A 19,339-nucleotide genomic window follows, 5' to 3' on the forward strand; every position below is an offset into this window, starting at 1 on the left:
GGTTAATCTTGCTTCATATATAAATCACCCCTGACTTGATTATTTTGGAACAAGCCCCAAACATAACATTTTATCTGTAAAAACTTAATTATCTTTCTCTAAAAGATAAGGATGAAACACATACAATCACGGTGCTTTATCACACTCCCCCAAAAGTTGATAATAGTTACCCTTTGTCAAATATGCAGTGAGTTCAGTATTGGTGTTTCCCACTTGTGCTGTCAATGTTCTTTTACAGCTGATACATTTGAAGCTGGATCCAAGCAAGGTTATACACTATATTTAGTTGATATGTTTCTTTTAAGTTTTTTAATCTATAACAATTTTCCTTATGTTTCTTTTTTTTCCTCCCTTGTTATTTATCAAAGAAACAGGTCATTTGTCCTGGAGAATTGTTTTTTTACATTCTGGTCTTGGGACATTGCATCTCCTGGTGTCATATAAAACATTCCTCTGTCCCCTGTATTTCCTGAAAATTGGTTAGATCTAGAAATAGGTTCATATTTGGCTTTTTCTTTTTTGGGCATGAATATTTTTTGATGGGGTTATATACTTCCTACTGCAGTACAGTATTATGTACATGATAACCTAGTTGTTTCCATTCTGTTATAAATATTCATCAGTGTGTACAGGTGTTGTCCTCCCCATCCATCCATTTTAAAGGTTGCTCGTGGTTTTGGCAGCCATTGTGATTATTGCCTAGATCTGTTGTTTCATTAGCAGTTATAAAAGTGTCATATTGTAATTACATAATTTCTTGTACATTTGTTGGCTAGCATTCTACAAAGTAAAACTCAAACAGTGATAATTATTTGGTTAACCTGAAATTTTTGCAGGAAAGACAGCATAAATGTTTGTTTCCTTTTACTTACCAGTTTCGGAATAATGAGTTGGTTTCTTAGTATCTTCCAGAAGGGACCACTGTATTTTTTTAAATATCATAATGAACTCATGGATTTTTAACATTTAATGTATTTCACTCCCTTACAGCCCTTTCAGGGTCCACATTTCGTCTTTGATCATTGGATCTTCTTCATGTTGGCTCCTGCAGGTGGTTTTGTTTTTGACAGGCTAGTGTTTGATAGCCATCTTGCTTCTGGGAGGATATGGTATACTAAGGTGCACCACCAGGCTCATCTAATAACATACCTTCCCAGACCTAGAAACAGTCTTTTATCAACAGAACTATTTAATTTTGAAATAGTATTTAGAGACTTCAATTGGTGTTGAAGAAAATTAGGTTTCATCTGAATAAATGACAATCTTTCTAAAGTGTTTGAACGCATGTTCTTTGTCATTTGTTTTTAAAAAAGACACTGTGCAAACTAGCCTTTTAGTTTCCACTTTACTTTGAGATAATTAATTAAATACACTGTTATACAGAGTCCTGTATCACAAATTTAAACTAGTCACATGGCCTGAGATTGTACTTCTTGTTTTTTCCTTAGCATGCTACTTCGTTGTGCAAGGAATTCTCTGCAGTAGGTCATCCTCACAACTATTTTTAGATCATTGAGGATATGTTAAATTGTTTTTTGCAATGTAATGATTGATCTATTTCTAATGTAAGTTTTTGAAAATATTGGTGCTGAATCCATAGTGTTTATTCTGCTAATACTGTGTGTCACCTCCTTTGCTCCATATATAGGAAAGAGAAGGTAATAAAAGTTTAGCATATCTATTTTCCCTCTACATTTCCTGTGAAATAAAATGGTTGCTTTGTGGTTTGTCCTATTAAGTAATTAAAAATCTTGTGAAATTTCACAGGTTTTAAGGTGATTTCATCAGGTGTTTTAAAAGATTCTGTATTCACTTTATTTTGTCTTGTGTCACATAGTGAATGTCTAACTTTAGTTATAAAATACTGAATAAATCTTATAACTAGGTCTCATATGGGGTAGTCAGTGAAAAAGTACTATAAAGAGAGATTTTGCTCCTTGATAGTTTTTCTTTTTTAATCTTGTTCTACAAAATTTGTCTTCCTTGAGTCTGATATTCTTGCATCTGTGTATAAGATCTAAAGGTTCTCTCTTTCATAAAATGGTTCTTAATATCTGAGATAATTTCATATGTACAGTGGTGGCTTATCTGTTTATCTGGGAGTTTGTCCTTTTTTTTTGGTTTGTTTCTCTGTATTAGTTATCTACCTGCTCATGGGATAACAACTTTTCACTATTTTAATTTTTTCTTTAAAAAAATTTTTTTTGAATGTTTCTTGTTATCTGAGGTTTTTGCTTGTGGTGGTGTTTCTTTTTTTTTTTTAAGTTCTTTTATTACTGTTTTTTTCTGCTCCCAGATATGGGAGTACATTTTGTGCCAACCTGAAATTATGTGAGTTTGAGGAGGAGCATTTTTGTTTATTTGTTTTTTAGTGGATGTGCCAGCCTTTATAACCACATGTCTCATTGGATACAATACTCTACATGACTAATAATAGCACAGGGTTCCTTTGTCTAATAACTTGACATGGTTGATTGTTCAGTTTTGGGTAAGACTAGCATATAGTTATTCCACTAAGCTTATAAAAGATGAAAATTATGCAGTCATACTACCTAATTCTTACTCTTTCTTTATACCTCAGTGCATCCTAAGCAGTTTGCATATCTGTTTCTTGAGTTAGAAAGAAGTCTCAGTAATCTCTTCCTCAAATACTGTTCCTGTTGGTGTACTTTCTCTGTTCTTGGCTGGAATCTGGGAAGTATATCACTTCCTAAGCGAAGCTTGTGACTCTCAATCCCAGCTGCCCTCCTATTCTTTCCTCTATAGGACAGCCCATGTACTCTCGTGAACATGGTGCTGCTGCATCTGAGCGACTTCAGTTGGGGACACCGCCTCCTCTGTTGGCAGCTCGTTTGGTGCCACCTCGAAACCTCATGGGATCCTCCATTGGGTACCATACCTCAGTCTCCAGCCCCACCCCTCTGGTCCCAGGTAAGCGTTGCTACAGATGGCCATCCACTTCTCTGATCTTTTGTACCATAAGATGGCTAGCCTAAGAGATGACCTTGGCTGTGCCATCACTAATTCCTCTTAAAGCTCTTAGTGTGTCCCCCACCGCCACCCCATTCTTCTGCTTCTTTGGTTTGTCCCTAGTGGCTGCTAGATGATTAGGCTTCATGTGTGTCTATCATCTCTGGTGTCTTCTGTATTTACTTTCATTGCCTTAGTAACAAAAGTCATGCTTGTTTCTTAAACTAGTTTCTAATCTGATAGCTTTCTAATCAGTTACATATTATAAGAAAAACTGGGCTAATTCTTTTGAAACAAAACTAAAACATCTGGTTTCATGCTGGTTGTGGACAAATGTGTCCCCCCCTCCCCCTGCCCTTTATTGTATGGACTGGCTGTATAATACAGTAATTTCTTGAAAACTCATTTCTCCCACTGACAAGTACATTTTGACGATCTATGTACTGCTTTGTGGGTATGTCATGAAGTTTTTAATATTTCTCACTTTGCCTTTAGATTTCAGTTTATTATAATTGACTAAAGGACTTTTTAAAGTTTCTTGGGTTCTTTGGATTCTCAGGAATTATAGAACAAAGTCATGTGATTATGTAACTTCTTTAAAACTTTCTGCAGCCTTAAGTAGATTTTTTTTTGTCAAGAGAACCAAATGGTACCTGAAAACTTTATTATAATTTGATGGTCTTATACCCTGAATCACAGAAATGATTGGTCAATATTAAAGATCTTTTAGTTGAAATTTAATATGAATGCTACAAAGAATTTTTCCACTAAAGGGGAAAAAGTAAGAGATGCAAGCACTTCTAAATCACATTTGCAAAAATCAGCATGTTCACTCGATCTTAACCCTTTCATTTGAATGTCAATATTCCAAAATTATTTAATACTAACAAAATACTTAGTTTTGGAATTTTAAAAATGAATTTTTAGTTGTAGAGAAAACAAAAAGGACATGATAAAAGTGGCATTGACGGGGTGGATTGTAATAACATAATGATTACATTGATAAATATAAAATTTACCTTATTTTGCTTTTTGAAATAAAATATTTGAAATATTATGTATGAAACCAGCTATTATCTCCCCAGTTTAAAATGCAGATAACCTAAATAATAGATCTATTTTTCTTCTAATTAAAAGAGTACCTAGGAGTTGGCGACACAACGAAAGAGGAAAACTCAACCAGTCTATTATATAAAGTGTTCCATGTTTGTGAAAATTTCTCTTAAAAATGTCCATTGAAGTTGGAATGAGGTGATTAATATATAGGATAAAAATGACTAGTTAAATACATCTGGAAGTATATCAATAGTTAATAAGAATGGATTTGTGTATCTCTATTTTGTGATGGAGCACTTTTATTTCTTTCTCTTCTGATAGGTGTATCTATATACTGTAGTTCAGAAATATATGTGGATTGATACAATTAAATTTATTGAAGAAAATTTACTTTTTTCCATTTATTTTATAGTAATGAGAAATTATTTAAATATGCTCTGATTTGTTATATGTTTTGTTTTATTTTTCCTCAGATACATACGAACCAGATGGTTATAATCCAGAAGCTCCTAGTATTACCAGTTCTGGTAGATCTCAGTACAGACAGTTCTTCTCAAGAACACAGACACAGCGCCCAAACCTGATTGGCCTGACATCTGGAGATATGGATGCAAATCCAAGAGGTGAGAGCACCTCAAACTTTTTCTGATGATAAGTGTTGTGCAGGAGTTGAGAATAACATTTCTGACTTCACTGAGGTCTAAAAGTATTTACATACTATCTCTGAAGGGTGATATGTAATCAACTAAATAAATGTTCTTGAACAACTTTATCTCCAAAGTTTGTTTTAAAGCTATAATCAGAAAGTATGTTTAAATAAAAATAATACTGGTGGTATTTAATTGCTTTTTTGGTAGGACTTTAGGCTGTTTAGCTATGTACCGGGCACTGTGCTAGATATTAAGTGTAAAAACATGAAGTAACTTAGGATCTTGTCCTCAAAGAATGAACCAATTATTTAAGGGCCTCCTTTGTATTGTGATTTGTAAGAGCTATATTCTGCACTAGTAACAACTGAGAACCCTACAGAATGGGTTGATAACTTCCTTTTTCCTTCTCAAAAACATTTGGGTGAATATGATGAGATTTCAATTTTTTATTATAGTTAGATTTTCAGTGTTTAATTCAGTTTGAATGACTGGCCATACTCCAACCTAACAATATTTTTCTGCTTTAATTATACAGTGAATATTTTCCTATCCTGATTTTTTAACTTTTTTTTACTAAGACTATTAACACCACTACGGGTCAGCAGTTTGGTGTTACTAAACCAAATGCTTTTATATCTATTATTATCTTTTATTTTCCTTACCAACAAATCTTTTGAAAAGGTACTATTTTTATTGTCTTTTTATAGATAAAGATATTCAGGATTAGAGAGGTTAAAGAACTTAACCCCAAGTCATGTAGCTCTTAATAGCAGAACTGAAATTTGAACCCTGGCCTAATTCCAAAGAATATGCTCTTACCTTCTATGTTATAGTAAAGTATATATTTTTACCAAATTATTGTAATTAGCAGGAAGATCATATTCTTAGAATTTCAAGTCTTTGTCATTAGCCTGATCTGTCTGTATATTTATATACAGTAACCCATTAATCTTTGTCAGTGTAGAAGTTATATGGTTTTTATACAACAGGCTTTTTTGTCTTGTTGAGAAACTCAACCTCTAGCTATGTCTCTTTATAAATCACGTCAGTCACGAACAGCATTACGCAATAACAGGTGGTGATGGTAACTGTTTTAGGGACAACATAATGGCATCTTACATTCCAGAGTGCTTTATGTCATCACAATTGCTCTCTCATTCATTAGCCTCTGAAAACAGAGAGTCCTAGAAGGTCTGGGATCATATTTTACTACTAATTTATACCCAAGGTATAATACAATTACTGAGTTATAGCAGATGCTTAAGAAATATATAAATGAATGAATCTTTTTTTTTTAATTTAATTTTATTTATTTATCTTTAGAGGGGAAGGAAAGGAGAGAAGGAGAGAAATATCAATGTATGGTTGCCTCTCGTGATTCCCCTGCTGGGAACTGGCCTGCAACCCAGGCATGTGCCCTGACTGGGAATCGAACCCCGATCGTGTGCTTCCCAGGCCCGCACTCAATCCACTGAGCTACACCAGCCAGGGCTGAATCTTTATAATAATTTTCCTTTCACACAGATGAAATGGAAAATACCATAAGCAACCCCCATTCTTATTGTAGTATTTAGTCCTATATATATCATTCTTTGCTGCTGATTTTACTTTTGATGGAATTGCTAAAGATAAGAAGAATACTCAGAGTATTAACAGGCATTATATTGTGTTAATTTACATTTTTGTTCATCACCTTCCTCCCACCCAGAAATAATCCATTGTAAGGTCAGTTTCTTATAATATTTTAATCTTAACTGTTGTAAATGAAAAGTGCTAGTTTTTATTGATTTGGGGCTCTTCCTGTCAACTTTAAGTTAAAATTTTTTTAAACCTATAGAAAATCAAAGAAGTGCAATGAACACCTGAATACCTTCACTTAGATTTGCCAATTGTTAACGTTTTTCACCTTTGGACACAAATGCTTGCTTGCGTGCCTGTACGCTCTGACTTCCTCTCCTCCTCCCTTTCATTTTTTTAAAAATTAAATTTATTGGATGACATTGTTTAATACATTATATAGGTTTCAAGTGTGTATAGTTCTGTAATACATCATCTGTATATTGCAGTGTGCAACGTCTAGTCTCCTTCCATCAATCATATTTGGCCCCGTTTACCCTCTTCATCCCCTCACATCTTTTTTTGAACCACGTAAAATTGTAGATCGTGACAGTTTTGTTTACATCTAAGAATAAGACGTAGTCCTATTCTTAGATGTTACTGTGATACTGTCACACATAAGAAAATTATAATTCCATAGTAATAGCCTATCCTGGTGAACTTCTTATTTAATTACATCAGGAAACAAATAATACTACTCTTCATGGTGCTGAGTTTGATTGTTTGCCTGAGGTGATAATTCATCATTGTTCTGTCTCTCCATTGTAAAGTGAATAGTTCATAGAGTGATACTTTGGCACCAGATAAATATCTTGTTCTCCAACAACCTTTCACTGATTCTATTTTTTTTGCATTCATTAATGATCTTTGCCTGAATGATTTGTTACATTGGGATTGCCTGTTTTTAAACTCAGATACTGTGGTTTTTTAAAAAAGGAGGAAAAGGAGGTAATTGATGTTTTGCTTAGGTTTTTCTGAAAAGGAAATAGTCGAGTGCTATTCACAGTGATTCTTAGCTTTTGGACTAAATATGTTAATCATTTGAAATTCCCCAAATGTAATGCATTGTCAGTAATGTTAATTTTTGTTTTCAACAGCTGCTAACATTGTCATCCAGACTGAACCTCCAGTTCCTGTTTCAATTAATAGCAACATAACCAGAGTAGTTCTTGAACCAGATAGCCGAAAAAGAGCAGTGGGTGGTTTGGAAGGGCCACTCACAAAGAAACCTTGGCTGGGAAAGTAAGATAATTTGCTAATTAGTAACATCTGATAATTGTTTTTATTATTTTGTTTGCATTAGTAAATTTGTATAATTAAGAGTTGTCATTAATAATTATCATTCTGTGTGTCTCAAAGGTAGCATTCTCAGAGATACCCTTAGAATGTGTTAAAAAATTGAAAAGCTAACAGAATGTAATATTGTAAATATTAATAATTTATATTTACTTATTTCTAGGCTTAGCCCAATATTAAGAATTGAGACTCTGGAAATGAATAAAAAAGAAAAAATTCTGTACTCTTGCAGAAGTTAAAAACTGCACCATAAAAAATGTTATTCTGGTCTTGCTTTAGAATGTTAGATTCCTTGATTATTGTGGTTGATCTTGTTAGCGTGATTTTTAATCTTAGTTTTGTGATTTTTATTTAATAAGGATGTAAAAAATTTTTAGTACTTCCTGAAGAATTTTGAGTGCTTACAAAAGACATTCTTAATAAATACAACCTTACATTCTTGCTGACATACCATCCCTTGGCCAAGCATAAAGTATGAGAATTAACCAAGATTTATTATTTTTCCTTTCAGGCAAGGAAATAACAGTCAGAGTAAATCAGGATTCTTGAGAAAGAATCAGTATACAAATACCAAATTAGAAGTCAAGAAAATCCCTCAGGAATTGAACAACATCACCAAGCTCAATGAACACTTCAGCAAATTTGGAACTATTGTGAACATCCAGGTACATGTGACTATGTTGGTGGCAGAATCCATGCATTTTAGCGTTTTTGAAAATATTTCTACCAGCTGACCTTGTTTAAAAGAGTCAGTGATTAGTTTGATCATCTCTGCTATCACTACATATCTGTATGTCTAATTTGATGATGGAATTGTTAAGCTGAAATTTTTTATTATTTTTTTCTTTACTTTTTTTAAAATATATTTTATTGATTATGCCATTACAGTTGTCCTAGTTCCCCCCTTCACTCCCCTCCACCCTGCACACCCCTCCCCCACCATTCCTCTCCTTTCATTCATGTCCATGTGTCACAAGTTCTTTAGATTCTGTATTTCCCATACTACTCCGGTGCTTCCCCCTATTTTCTACGTACCATCTGTGCTACTTATTCTCTGTACCTTCTCCCCCCTTCTCTTCCTCCCACTCCCCTGTTGCTAACCCTCCATGTGATCTCCATTTCTATGGCTCCGTTCCTGATCTAGCTGTCCTCTTAGTTTGCTTTTGTTTTAGGTGTGGTTGTCAAGAAGTGTGAGTTTGCTGTCCTTTCACTGTTTATATTTTTCAACACCTTTTTCTTAGCTAAGTCTCTTTAACATTTCATATAGTAGGGGCTTGGTGATGATGAACTCTTTGAACTTGACCTTATCTGAGAAGCACTTTACCTGCCCTTCCATTCTAAATGAGAGCTTTGCTGGATAGAGCAATCTTGGATGGAGCTCCTCGCCTTTCATGACTTGGAATACTTCTTTCCAGCCCCTTCTTGCCTGTAAGGTCTCTTTTGAGAAATCCACTGACAGTCTGATGGGAACTCCTTTGTAGGTGACTATCCCCTTATCTCTTGCTGCTTCTAGGATTCTCTCCTTCATTCTAATCTTGGCTAATGTAATTACGATGTGCCTTGGTGTGTTCCTCCTTGGGTCCAACTTTTTTGGGACTCTCTGAGCTTCCTGGATTTCCTGGAAGTCTGTTTCCTTTGCCAGACTGGGGAAGTTCTCCTTTATTATTTGTTCAAATAAGTTTTCCACTTGTGGCTGTTCCTTTTCCCCTTCTGGTACCCCTATAATTCAGATGTTGGAATGTTTAAAGACGTCCTGGAGGTTCCTAAGCCTCTCCTCATTTTTTTGAATTCTTGTTTCTTCCTTCTTTTCTGTTTCTGGTTCACTCCCTTGATTTGAGTCCCAGTTTCCTTTCCATCACTATTGGTTTCCTGTGCATTTCCCATCATTTCAATTAGTTTAGCCTTCATAACAGTTCCTCTAATTTGTGACTATAATCAACCAGTTCCGGGAGCATCCGGATCACCAGTGTTTTGAACTGTGCATCTGAAAGGTTGGCTATTTCTTGGTCACTTAGAATTATAGGCTCTGGGGCTTTGAGCTGTTCTTGAGTCATAATGTTTGGTCTGTTCACACATGTTATGTATGAGGGGTGGAGCCTTAGGTGTTCAGGAGGGTGGGACAACCCAGTCTCTGGGTCATGATGCTGTATGTGGGGGCGGGGTCAGAGAGGGAAAAAAATATGGTGCTTTGCCCCGTCCCACTCTCTCTCAGATTTCTGACCCCTATGTGGCTTCCCACAAGCAAATTGGGCCCCTCTGGTGCTGGTTCCCAGGTTTGTGGCCCCTTGTACTCTCCAGGATCCTGTGGGCCTCTCCAATGAACTCTGTGAGCCTGGGTGCTTCTCCCGGCCCCTTGACCCCGAGAAAGTCTTTCCGGTTGGTGCTTTCAGGCTCTAATTCCCGTCGATGGGGCCCTAGCCTGAGCGGTCTGGCTCACTGTTCACTCCTTCGCTTGGTTTATCTGTGTGAGAATGTGTGAATGAATGCAGCCAGCCAGCCGCCCTGTGCCCTCACTGGGTCTGCCCGTCGCCACCCCATGCCTGGGATCCACCAACTGCCTCCACCTCTGCCCCTGGGTTCAGACAGAATGATCTTTCCCGCCTGACCCCGCTCTGCTGCTGACTCCACCCCTCTTACTGGTCTGGCTGAGTGGTTCATTGTTGTCGAACTTCCATACAGTTCAGTTTTCAATGTTTTGCCTGCGTCTTTGTTTCTCAGACTTCGCTGTCTTTAAATTTAGTTGTGGGAGGGGGCACAGTGTTTCCACCTACGCCTCCATCTTGGCTGGAAGTCTGAATTTGTTTTTTAAACTGACTTGGTTCTTTTCGGCAACTTCTTCCTGAAAGACACTATGCTAGCTACTGTACTTTTATAGTTCTATCTCTGGAGAAATGACTTTATTGCCTGCTTTAATATTCTAACTAGGTAGGTGAGATTCTTGGTAATTTCTAAGATTGTAGTTTTGTCTACCAACTGACTTTTATATTGTGGTGAAGTAGTTATTGCTTAAGGATCATCCAACTCGGAGAATTTTAGGCAGCACAACATGTTTTCTAACGTCAAATTGTAGCTTTTGTATTTTGCTCTCTACTTACTAGATATTTGAAATGGGAAATTCGTGAATGGGTGTTATGGTATAATTGAGGATATTTGGAAGCCTACTTAATATTCTAAGCCTACTTAGAATTTCAGTCAGTTTCCTCTGTTATTTAGTGTTGCCATCAAACAACAATACAGTTTATATAACTGAGTTTAAGAAGGTAGTATAAGGAGACTTGATATTTCAAAGAATTGAGGCATTGTGTACTTTTGGAGAGATTTTTGAGCAAGTTTTCCCCCTGAGTGCTGAAGTAATGCATGTTTAATTTTATAGATAATTGGGAATATGTTAAATAAAAGTAAATAAGCAAAGCACCCTTAGCAATAACAAGTATTAATCTTTTGATGAAAAGACTTACTGTATTTATTTATGGAAGAATACATATGTACATACACACACTTTCTCTTTTTAAAAATGCTTCACACACTTAAAAAAATGCAAAAGATAAGACCATACCAAAAGTCTCTATCTTTTTTTCTCTTAAAATTTTCCTAGGTTAGTATTCTTTTTATGTCATTTAGAAAAATTAGCTTAGTGTAGATGGGTGTATTGGTCTGCTTCAGGTGCCATAACAAATTCCATAAACTAGGTGGCTTAAACAATAAAAATTTATTTGGGGGAAATCTAAGAATAAGGTGCTGACCAAAATGGTTTCTGATGAGGACTCTCTTTCTGGCTTGTAGATGGCCACCTTCTTGCTATGTCCTCAGATGGTAAAGGGAAGATACCTCTTCCTGTAAGGCCAACAATCCTGTCTGATTAGGGCGCCACCTTTATGACCACATTTAACCTCAATTACCTCTTAAAAGCCTATCCTAAAAGTTTATTTTTAAATAGTCATATATGGTGTTTCGGGTTTCAACATAATGAATTTTGGAGGGGCCATTATTCAGTCCATAGCAATAGACCATAATTTATTGAACTCTTTCCTGTGGTTAGGAGTTTATGTTGTTTCTTTTATTTTATATAAAAACAATGCTCTGGTGAGCCTCCGAATGGATAAAGCTTTCATTAATTTTTATGGTGCATTGCTGAATTAAAGGGAATTTTAAGACCTTTTATTTGAACTACCAGATTGTTCTCCAAAAGGTATGCCAATCGATACCCCCAAATGCAATGTCTAAAACCTCATCAACAATGTAATATGCATCCATTAAATTTTTTAAATGAGTTTAAGTGAAAAATTGTTTAATTTCCTTTTTTTATTACTATGTAGACTGTATAGACCACTTACAGTTCTTTTGGATTTACCTATCCATTGTCTTTGCCTTTTTTATGGAAGACATTTATAATAATGCTTTTTCAAGCCTTTGGTTATCCATATATGTTAAAAATAACTTTTCCCACTTGTCATTCATTTTGTTTATGTCATGTTTGGACTGACAGGTTATAAAATTTTATGTTGCCAAATCTGCTGCTTGCCTTTATGGATCCTACCTTTATAGGTATGCTTACATGGGCTTTTTCAAACCCTGAGATTATATAAATACCCACCTTTTTTCTTCTGGGTTTGTATGGGGTGTTTTGTTTCTCATTGGAAAATATTTTCTCTCTGTGGAGTTAATTTGAATGTGAGATATCATGGAGGAATCTAGCATTCTTCGATATGTAACTTTGAAATAGGCATATATTTTAGGGGATAGAGAACTTTATTTACAAAGGATTCATAATGGATTTCAGCAGGCTCTTTTCTACTTCTGAATTCTTAATTTACTTGCATTTAACTATTTGTTAATATCTGAGTTTTTGGTTTTAATTGCTTTTTTTTTTCTCTCATAGGTTGCTTTTAAGGGAGATCCAGAAGCAGCCCTCATCCAGTATCTTACCAATGAGGAGGCCAGGAAAGCCATTTCCAGCACTGAAGCAGTTCTAAACAACCGATTCATCCGAGTCCTGTGGTATAGAGAGAATAATGAGCAACCAGCACTACAGTCCCCAGCACAGCTGCTCCTGCAACAGCAGCAAACACTTAGTCACTTGTCACAGCAGCACCATCACCTGCCTCAGCACCTTCATCAGCAGTCTTCTCCCGCAACGGTACATGGAGGCATCCAGAAGGTAATCTGCTTTTCACAGGGAATTAGTGGTCCTTTGTCCCACCCTTTAGATTGGTGTTCTTAGTTTGTGGTCCTTTGGTCTTCTACATTACAGCCCTTCAGTTTGATCTGCGGACTAGCAGCATCTAATATCCTAAGAGCAATTTCTTGGGCCTCACCCCAACATACTGAATCAGAATTCCTGTGGTAGGGCCCAAGAATCTTTATTTTAACAAGCCCTCTAGATGATTCTTTTATACTCTCAAGTTTGAGACTCACTTATTGGGGTACAAATTCCTGCACCTTGTCTTCCCATACCTATAGTCAATCTCTAGATATAGGGCCCATAAATCTTCATGTTTAAGAAATACCTTTAGTGATTCTTCTTAATATTAAAGTCCACCACTGAACAATTCTGAACCTAGAATGTAGGAGTTTTGGGATTAGAATCAGTCACCCTTGTACCCATCCTTTTGTTCTACTTTTTTTCCATGTAGAAAAATTCTCTTCATTTTAAAACGGAAACAGAAGCTGTAAGGAATGGGATTTTTGTTCTCTCCATTCCATCCCTAGTGCCTGAAAACAAGACCTAGCACATGTTGCTCAAAATACATTTCAGTGAACAGATGAAGGAAAGGAAGAACAAACATTAAACCATGCATTAAAACCATTTAGATATTGGTGATCATGATTATTTCCTCCTAGGTATTTTGTTTAATTGCATTCAGATATTTTTTAACTTATTTCTTAAGTAGTCTTAACTTCAACATCCTGCTTATTTGCACCTATCTCTGCTTTTGTTTTGTCTAGGTCCCACTTCATATTAGGGCCCAAAGGTGAATACTTCCCCTAGACTTTGGCTAAATGATATATATAAGAGTAATGTCATCACCTCTGTGATCATTAGACCCTTTTATGTTAATGAAGTCTAAGATGAATACATATTCAGGGGTGGTCATAACACTATTAGTTTATAAGTAAGCTGCTGTCAATTAAAACCCTTATATCTGTCAAAACATTATATATTGAAAGAAGTTTTAAAATTATTAGAAAATTTTCTCTGTATGAGTATATACACTTTGTATGCATGCGTTTTGTTGTGACATGTTTCAGATGAGATGGGATGAGTTCAGGGTGGTATGGCTGTAGACTTGTCGTGATGTATTTCAGACATCCAAAAAAGAATGAATGATAACAATCATTGGTGTATCTTCACTTAAAAAGTAAATAAATAACTAAAGCACCTTTTCTTTCCATTTTCTTTCTTACCTTTCTCTCCAGGATAATCACTATCTTAAATTTGTATCATTCTTAAGCATTTAAAAAATTTTTACCATATACATATATATTTATTTTATATATGCAGATGATGAGCAAACCACAGACACCAGGTACATATGTTCTTAACAAAGTTCCTGTGAAACATCGTCTTGGACATGCAAGTACTAATCAGAGTGATACAGCACACTTACTGAATCAGTCAGGTGGTGCTGGAGAGGATTGCCAGGTATGTGTTTTGGTGAACTTCAGATATGTTTAGAGTTGTCAGTGACACAAAGAAATTAACAAATTGTTATTATTCAGATTTGTAATGTCTTATTTCTCTCAAATCAGTGACAGCTAATGTAAGTGTGGCAAGTATACTTCCCTAATTTCCATGATTCGGCCAGAAATTTGCTAAAGTTTTTTTTTTCTGTTTGAAGCTAAATAGGAATTTGAGAATTTTGGACATTTCTTAATGGGGTAAATGGCTTTATTAATTCATATCTTTTATAATTTTTCTCTTTAATTAAGAACATAATAAAGGATTCTGTTATAATTAAAAGCCAAACATTGAATATACTTTAAGTAAATAATTATGATGTGCCTTGGTGTGTTCCTTCTTGAGCTTCCTGGATTTCCTGAAAGTCTATTTCCTTTGCCAGATTGGGGAAGTTCTCCTTTATTATTTGTTCAAATAAGTTTTCCACTTGTTGCTCTTCCTCTTCCCCTTCTGGTACCCCTATAATTCAGTTGTTGGAACGTTTAAAGATGTCCTGGAGGTTCCTAAGTCTCTCCTCATTTTTTTGAATTCTTGTTTCTTCATTCTGTCCTGCTTGGTTGTTTCTTTCTTCCCTCTGGTCCACTGGATTGGTTTGAGTTCCAGTTTTCTTTCCATCACTGTTGGTTCCCTGTGTATTTTGCTTCATTTCACTTAGTGTAGCCTTCATTTTTTTTTAATCTAATTTGTGACGAAAATCAACCAGTTCTGCGAGCATCCTGATCACCAGTGTTTTGAACTGTGCATCTGAAAGGTTGGCTATCTCTTGGTCGCTTAGAAGGTTTGGCTCTGGGGGTTTGAGGTATTCTTCTTGAGCCATAATGTTTTGGTCTGTTTGCACCTGTTATGTATGAGGGGCGGGGCCGTAGGTTTTCGCCAGGGTAGGTTAATCCAGTCACTGGGTTGTGATGCTGTATGTGGGGGCAGGGTCAGACAGGGGCAAAGATATTTTTTCCGCTTTCTCATGGATTTCTGTCCCCTCTGCTGCTTTCCGCAAGCAAATTGGGTCCTTCTGATGCTGGTTCCCGGGTATGTGGGCTTCTGCACCCTCCTGGACCCTGTGGGTCTGTCCAAGTCTCTGGAAGCCTGGGAGCCTCTCTCGGCACCTCAACCCCTGAAAGTTTTTCCAATTGGTACTTTTAGGCATTAATTCTAGTCTCTGGGGCCCTGGGATGCGCAGTCTGTCTCACTGCTTGCTCTTTTAGCTGGTTTATCTGCATGTGAATGTGTGACCATGATCAGCTAGACACCGTGTGAGCCTTACTGGGCTTGCTCGTTTTGTCCTCAGGTCTGCCCAGGTGCCCAGGTCCACTAACCACCGCCTTTTCTGCCGGCTGCCAACGTCACTCCTCTTACCAGTCTGGATGAATGGTTTGTTGTTGTCAGACTTCAGTACAGTTCAACTTTCTGTTTTGGTTTTCTTTTTGTGTTTGTTTCTAAATCTTTGTTCTTAAATTTGGTTGTGCGAGGAGGTATAGTGTTTCCACCTACGCCTCCATGTTGGCCAGAAATCTTCTATTTTTTTTAAAGGACCTATTTTAGGTTTAGTTAGTGTTATGTGTTTGGGGCAGGATTTAAGAAAACAGGAGTAATTCTGTGATCAGATATAAGTCTAGCTAGAAAGAGGAAAGACTAGAATGAAGCTAAAATCGGTAAAAAAGCTGTAGTCATTTCTGTTAGCCAGGAAAGAGAGGTATAGTTATTTTTGTAGTTTGAATAGAATTTGTGTTTCTTTCTGTGTTCTGTCATGATTATGGAGTGATCTTGTTATTGTCATGATCCATCATGGTCAAAAAGAGTGACCCTGTCTGAGGTTGATATTCTGTCAAACTGTTTATGTTTAAAAGGAGGACCTAGCTGTGAGTGGAAGGCCAGCTCCTAGATGTGACAGTTTGTTGTTCTTTTTAATCACAATTAATATTAAGAGAGAGAGGAAAAATATGTGATTGTATTCAGAAATACAATATTAGGGATTGCAGGCCAAGATGGAGGCAAAAGTGGAAACACTTTACCTCCATGCACAACAAGTTTAAAGACAACAAAGATTCAATAACAGAGCCTCAACAAAACAGACAAAAAATTGAACTGTACCGAAGTCTGACAACAGTGAACCATTCAGCCAGACCAGTAAAAGGGGCAGAGTTGGTGGCTGGCGGAGAGGGGTTGCGGCAGGAAAAAGTGACCAGACTGACCCAGATGCGCAGGCGTCAGTTGGCAGATCCCAGGCACAAGGTGGCAATGTGCAGACCCAGCGAGGGTGCACGGTGTTTGGCTGATCGTGGTCACACATTCACATGCAGATAAACCAGCTAAAAGAGCAAGCAGTGAGACAGACTACGCATCCCAGGGCCCCAGAGACTAGAATTAAAGCCTAAAAGTACCAATTGGAAAAACTTTCGGGGGTCAAGGTGCCGGGAGAGGCTCCCAGGCTTCCAGAGACTTGGACAGACCCACAGGGTCCAGGAGGGTGCAGAAGCCCACATACCCGGGAACCAGCATCAGAAGGACCCAATTTGCTTGCGGAAAGCAGCAGAGGGGACAGAAATCCATGAGAAAGCGGAAAAAATATCTTTGCCCCTGTCTGACCCTGCCCCCACATACAGCATCACAACCCAGTGACTGGATTGACCCACCCTGGCAAAACCCTAAGGCTCCGCCCCTCATACATAACAGGTGCAAACAGACCAAAACATTATGGCTCAAGAAGAAGAACACCTCAAAGCCCCAGAGCCAAACCTTCTAAGCGACCAAGAGATAGCCAACCTTTCAGATGCACAGTTCAAAACACTGGTGATCAGGATGCTCGCAGAACTGGTTGATTTTCGTCACAAATTAGATTAAAAAAAAAAATGAAGGCTACACTAAGTGAAATGAAGCAAAATACACAGGGAACCAACAGTGATGGAAAGGAAACTGGAACTCAAACCAATCCAGTGGACCAGAGGGAAGAAACAACCAAGCAGGACAGAATGAAGAAACAAGAATTCAAAAAAATGAGGAGAGACTTAGGAACCTCCAGGACATCTTTAAACGTTCCAACAACTGAATTATAGGGGTACCAGAAAGGGAAGAGGAAGAGCAACAAGTGGAAAACTTATTTGAACAAATAATAAAGGAGAACTTCCCCAGTCTGGCAAAGGAAATAGACTTCCAGGAAATCCAGGAAGCTCAGAGAGTCCCAAAGAAGTTGGATCCAAGGAGGAACACACCAAGGCACATTGTAATTACATTAGCCAAGATTAAAATGAAGGAGAGAATCCTAGAAGCAGCAAGAGATAAGGGGACAGTCACCTACAAAGGAGTTCCCATCAGACTGTCAGTGGGTTTTTTAAAAGAGACCTTACAGGCAAGAAGGGGCTGGAAAGAAGTATTCCAAGTCATGAAAGGCAAGGACCTCCATCCAAGATTGCTCTATGCAGCAAAGCTTTCATTTAGAATGGAAGGGCAGGTAAAGTGCTTCTCAGATAAGGTCAAGTTCAAAGAGTTCATCATCAACAAGCCCTTATTATATGAAATGTTAAAGGGACTTAGCTAAGAAAAAGGAGTTAAAAAATATGAACAGTGAAAGGACAGCAAGCTCACAGTTATTAACAACCACACCTAAAACAAAAGCAAACTAAGAGGACAGCTAGATCAGGAACGAAGCCATAGAAATGGAGATCACATGGAGGGTTAGCAACAGGGGAGTGGGAGGAAGAGAAGAGGGGAGAAGGTAAAGAGAATAAGTAGCATAGATGGTAGGTAGAAAATAGACAGGGGGAGGGCAAGAATAGTGTTGGAAACATAGAATCTAAGGAACTTGTGACACAGGGACATAAACTAAAGGGGGGAATGATGAGGGAGGTGTGTGCAAGGTGGAGGGGAATGAAGGGGGAGAAATGGGACAACTAATGGCATAATCAATAAAAAATATTAAAGAAATAAATAACATTATTGCTAAAAATTAAATTTTGTTTTTATATTTGAGTGTCACTTGAATTATGTATAAATAGAGCTAGTTTTGTAAATGTAATTTTTAAAATGTGAAATACAAAATTTTACTCCAAAAACAACAGAAATATATGCAATCTTTATTGAAAATGACTTTGAAGCATTTCTAAGATTTTATTTAATATTTATTTTTCACAGGTGTTTTCATCTTCAGGCCATCAAAAAATGATTTATTGCTCCTCAAACTTAAAGACTCCTTCCAAGCTTTGTTCAGGGTCTAAATCTCATGATGTTCAAGAAGTTCTTAAAAAGAAGCAGGTAACAGCTTTGATTTTTTTCTTCCTTAAAGAGAAAAGGACCCACTGAATTCTTAAGTGATTATGTTAATAATCATGTTTATTTAGCTGCTGTTGGATGTAGTGTACCTTTCGTTCAAGGTGCACAAACAGAAAAAATGTTTTATAATTGCCTTTTGGTGGCTACATTGAGCACAATGAAAGATTTTTTTTTTTTGAAAGATCTTTTTCTGTGTAAAAGTAAACATCCAAACTGTCATGTTTTTTTGTTCTCCAAGACATAGAAGCAAATATTTATTTCACTATTTATTATCTTTTTTTTCTTTCTGGCTTTGTAAGTCATATAATGTTTCACATAAAATATAATCTTTATGCCCTGGCTGGTGTGGCTCAGTGGATTGATCCCTGACCTGGCAAATGAAAGGTTACCAATTCAATTCCCAATCAGGACACATGCCTGGGTTGGAAGCCAGGTCCCCGGTGAGGGGCACGTAAGAGGCAACCAATCAATGTATGTCAATCACAATGATCTTTCTCTCCCTTTCTTCCTTCCCTTCTCTCTAAAAGTAAATAACATCTAAAATATATATATATATATATCTCCACCTTTATGTAGATATTATTCACGACTCAATTCTAAATAAGATCTTAAAAATATATTTATATCTACCTTTATGTAGATATTATTCACGACTCAATTCTAAGTTTCATATTACCTTAGATTTAAATTCACGTAGTTTTTCAAGTGAAATAATGTATTATTTCAGTGTAATTCAAGATTTAATCAACAGAGGGGTAGGAGGCAGCATTTGCCTGGCAAAAGCCATATATTTTACTACTGTTTTTAA

The 19,339-nt window shown here is 36.8% G+C and overlaps 1 protein-coding gene across 2 annotated transcripts in view; it reads left to right on the forward strand.

Annotated features, from left to right (window-relative positions):
• The window catches only part of RBM27 (RNA binding motif protein 27), an 82,203-nt gene that overhangs the window by 35,426 nt on the left and 27,438 nt on the right, over nt 1–19,339 (forward strand). For both annotated transcript variants that reach the window (XM_037045919.1, XM_037045920.1), the window contains exons 9-15: nt 2,767–2,931; nt 4,500–4,649; nt 7,391–7,535; nt 8,101–8,254; nt 12,469–12,747; nt 14,092–14,232; nt 18,394–18,513. In XM_037045919.1, the coding sequence (XP_036901814.1) occupies nt 2,767–2,931; nt 4,500–4,649; nt 7,391–7,535; nt 8,101–8,254; nt 12,469–12,747; nt 14,092–14,232; nt 18,394–18,513 (1,154 nt within the window). The remainder of the gene's footprint in view (nt 1–2,766; nt 2,932–4,499; nt 4,650–7,390; nt 7,536–8,100; nt 8,255–12,468; nt 12,748–14,091; nt 14,233–18,393; nt 18,514–19,339) is intronic.

This window comes from Sturnira hondurensis, unplaced genomic scaffold (genome assembly GCF_014824575.4).
Source record: "Sturnira hondurensis isolate 20B ecotype Veracruz unplaced genomic scaffold, ASM1482457v3 Scaffold0004525, whole genome shotgun sequence".
Lineage (NCBI taxonomy): Eukaryota > Metazoa > Chordata > Mammalia > Chiroptera > Phyllostomidae > Sturnira > Sturnira hondurensis.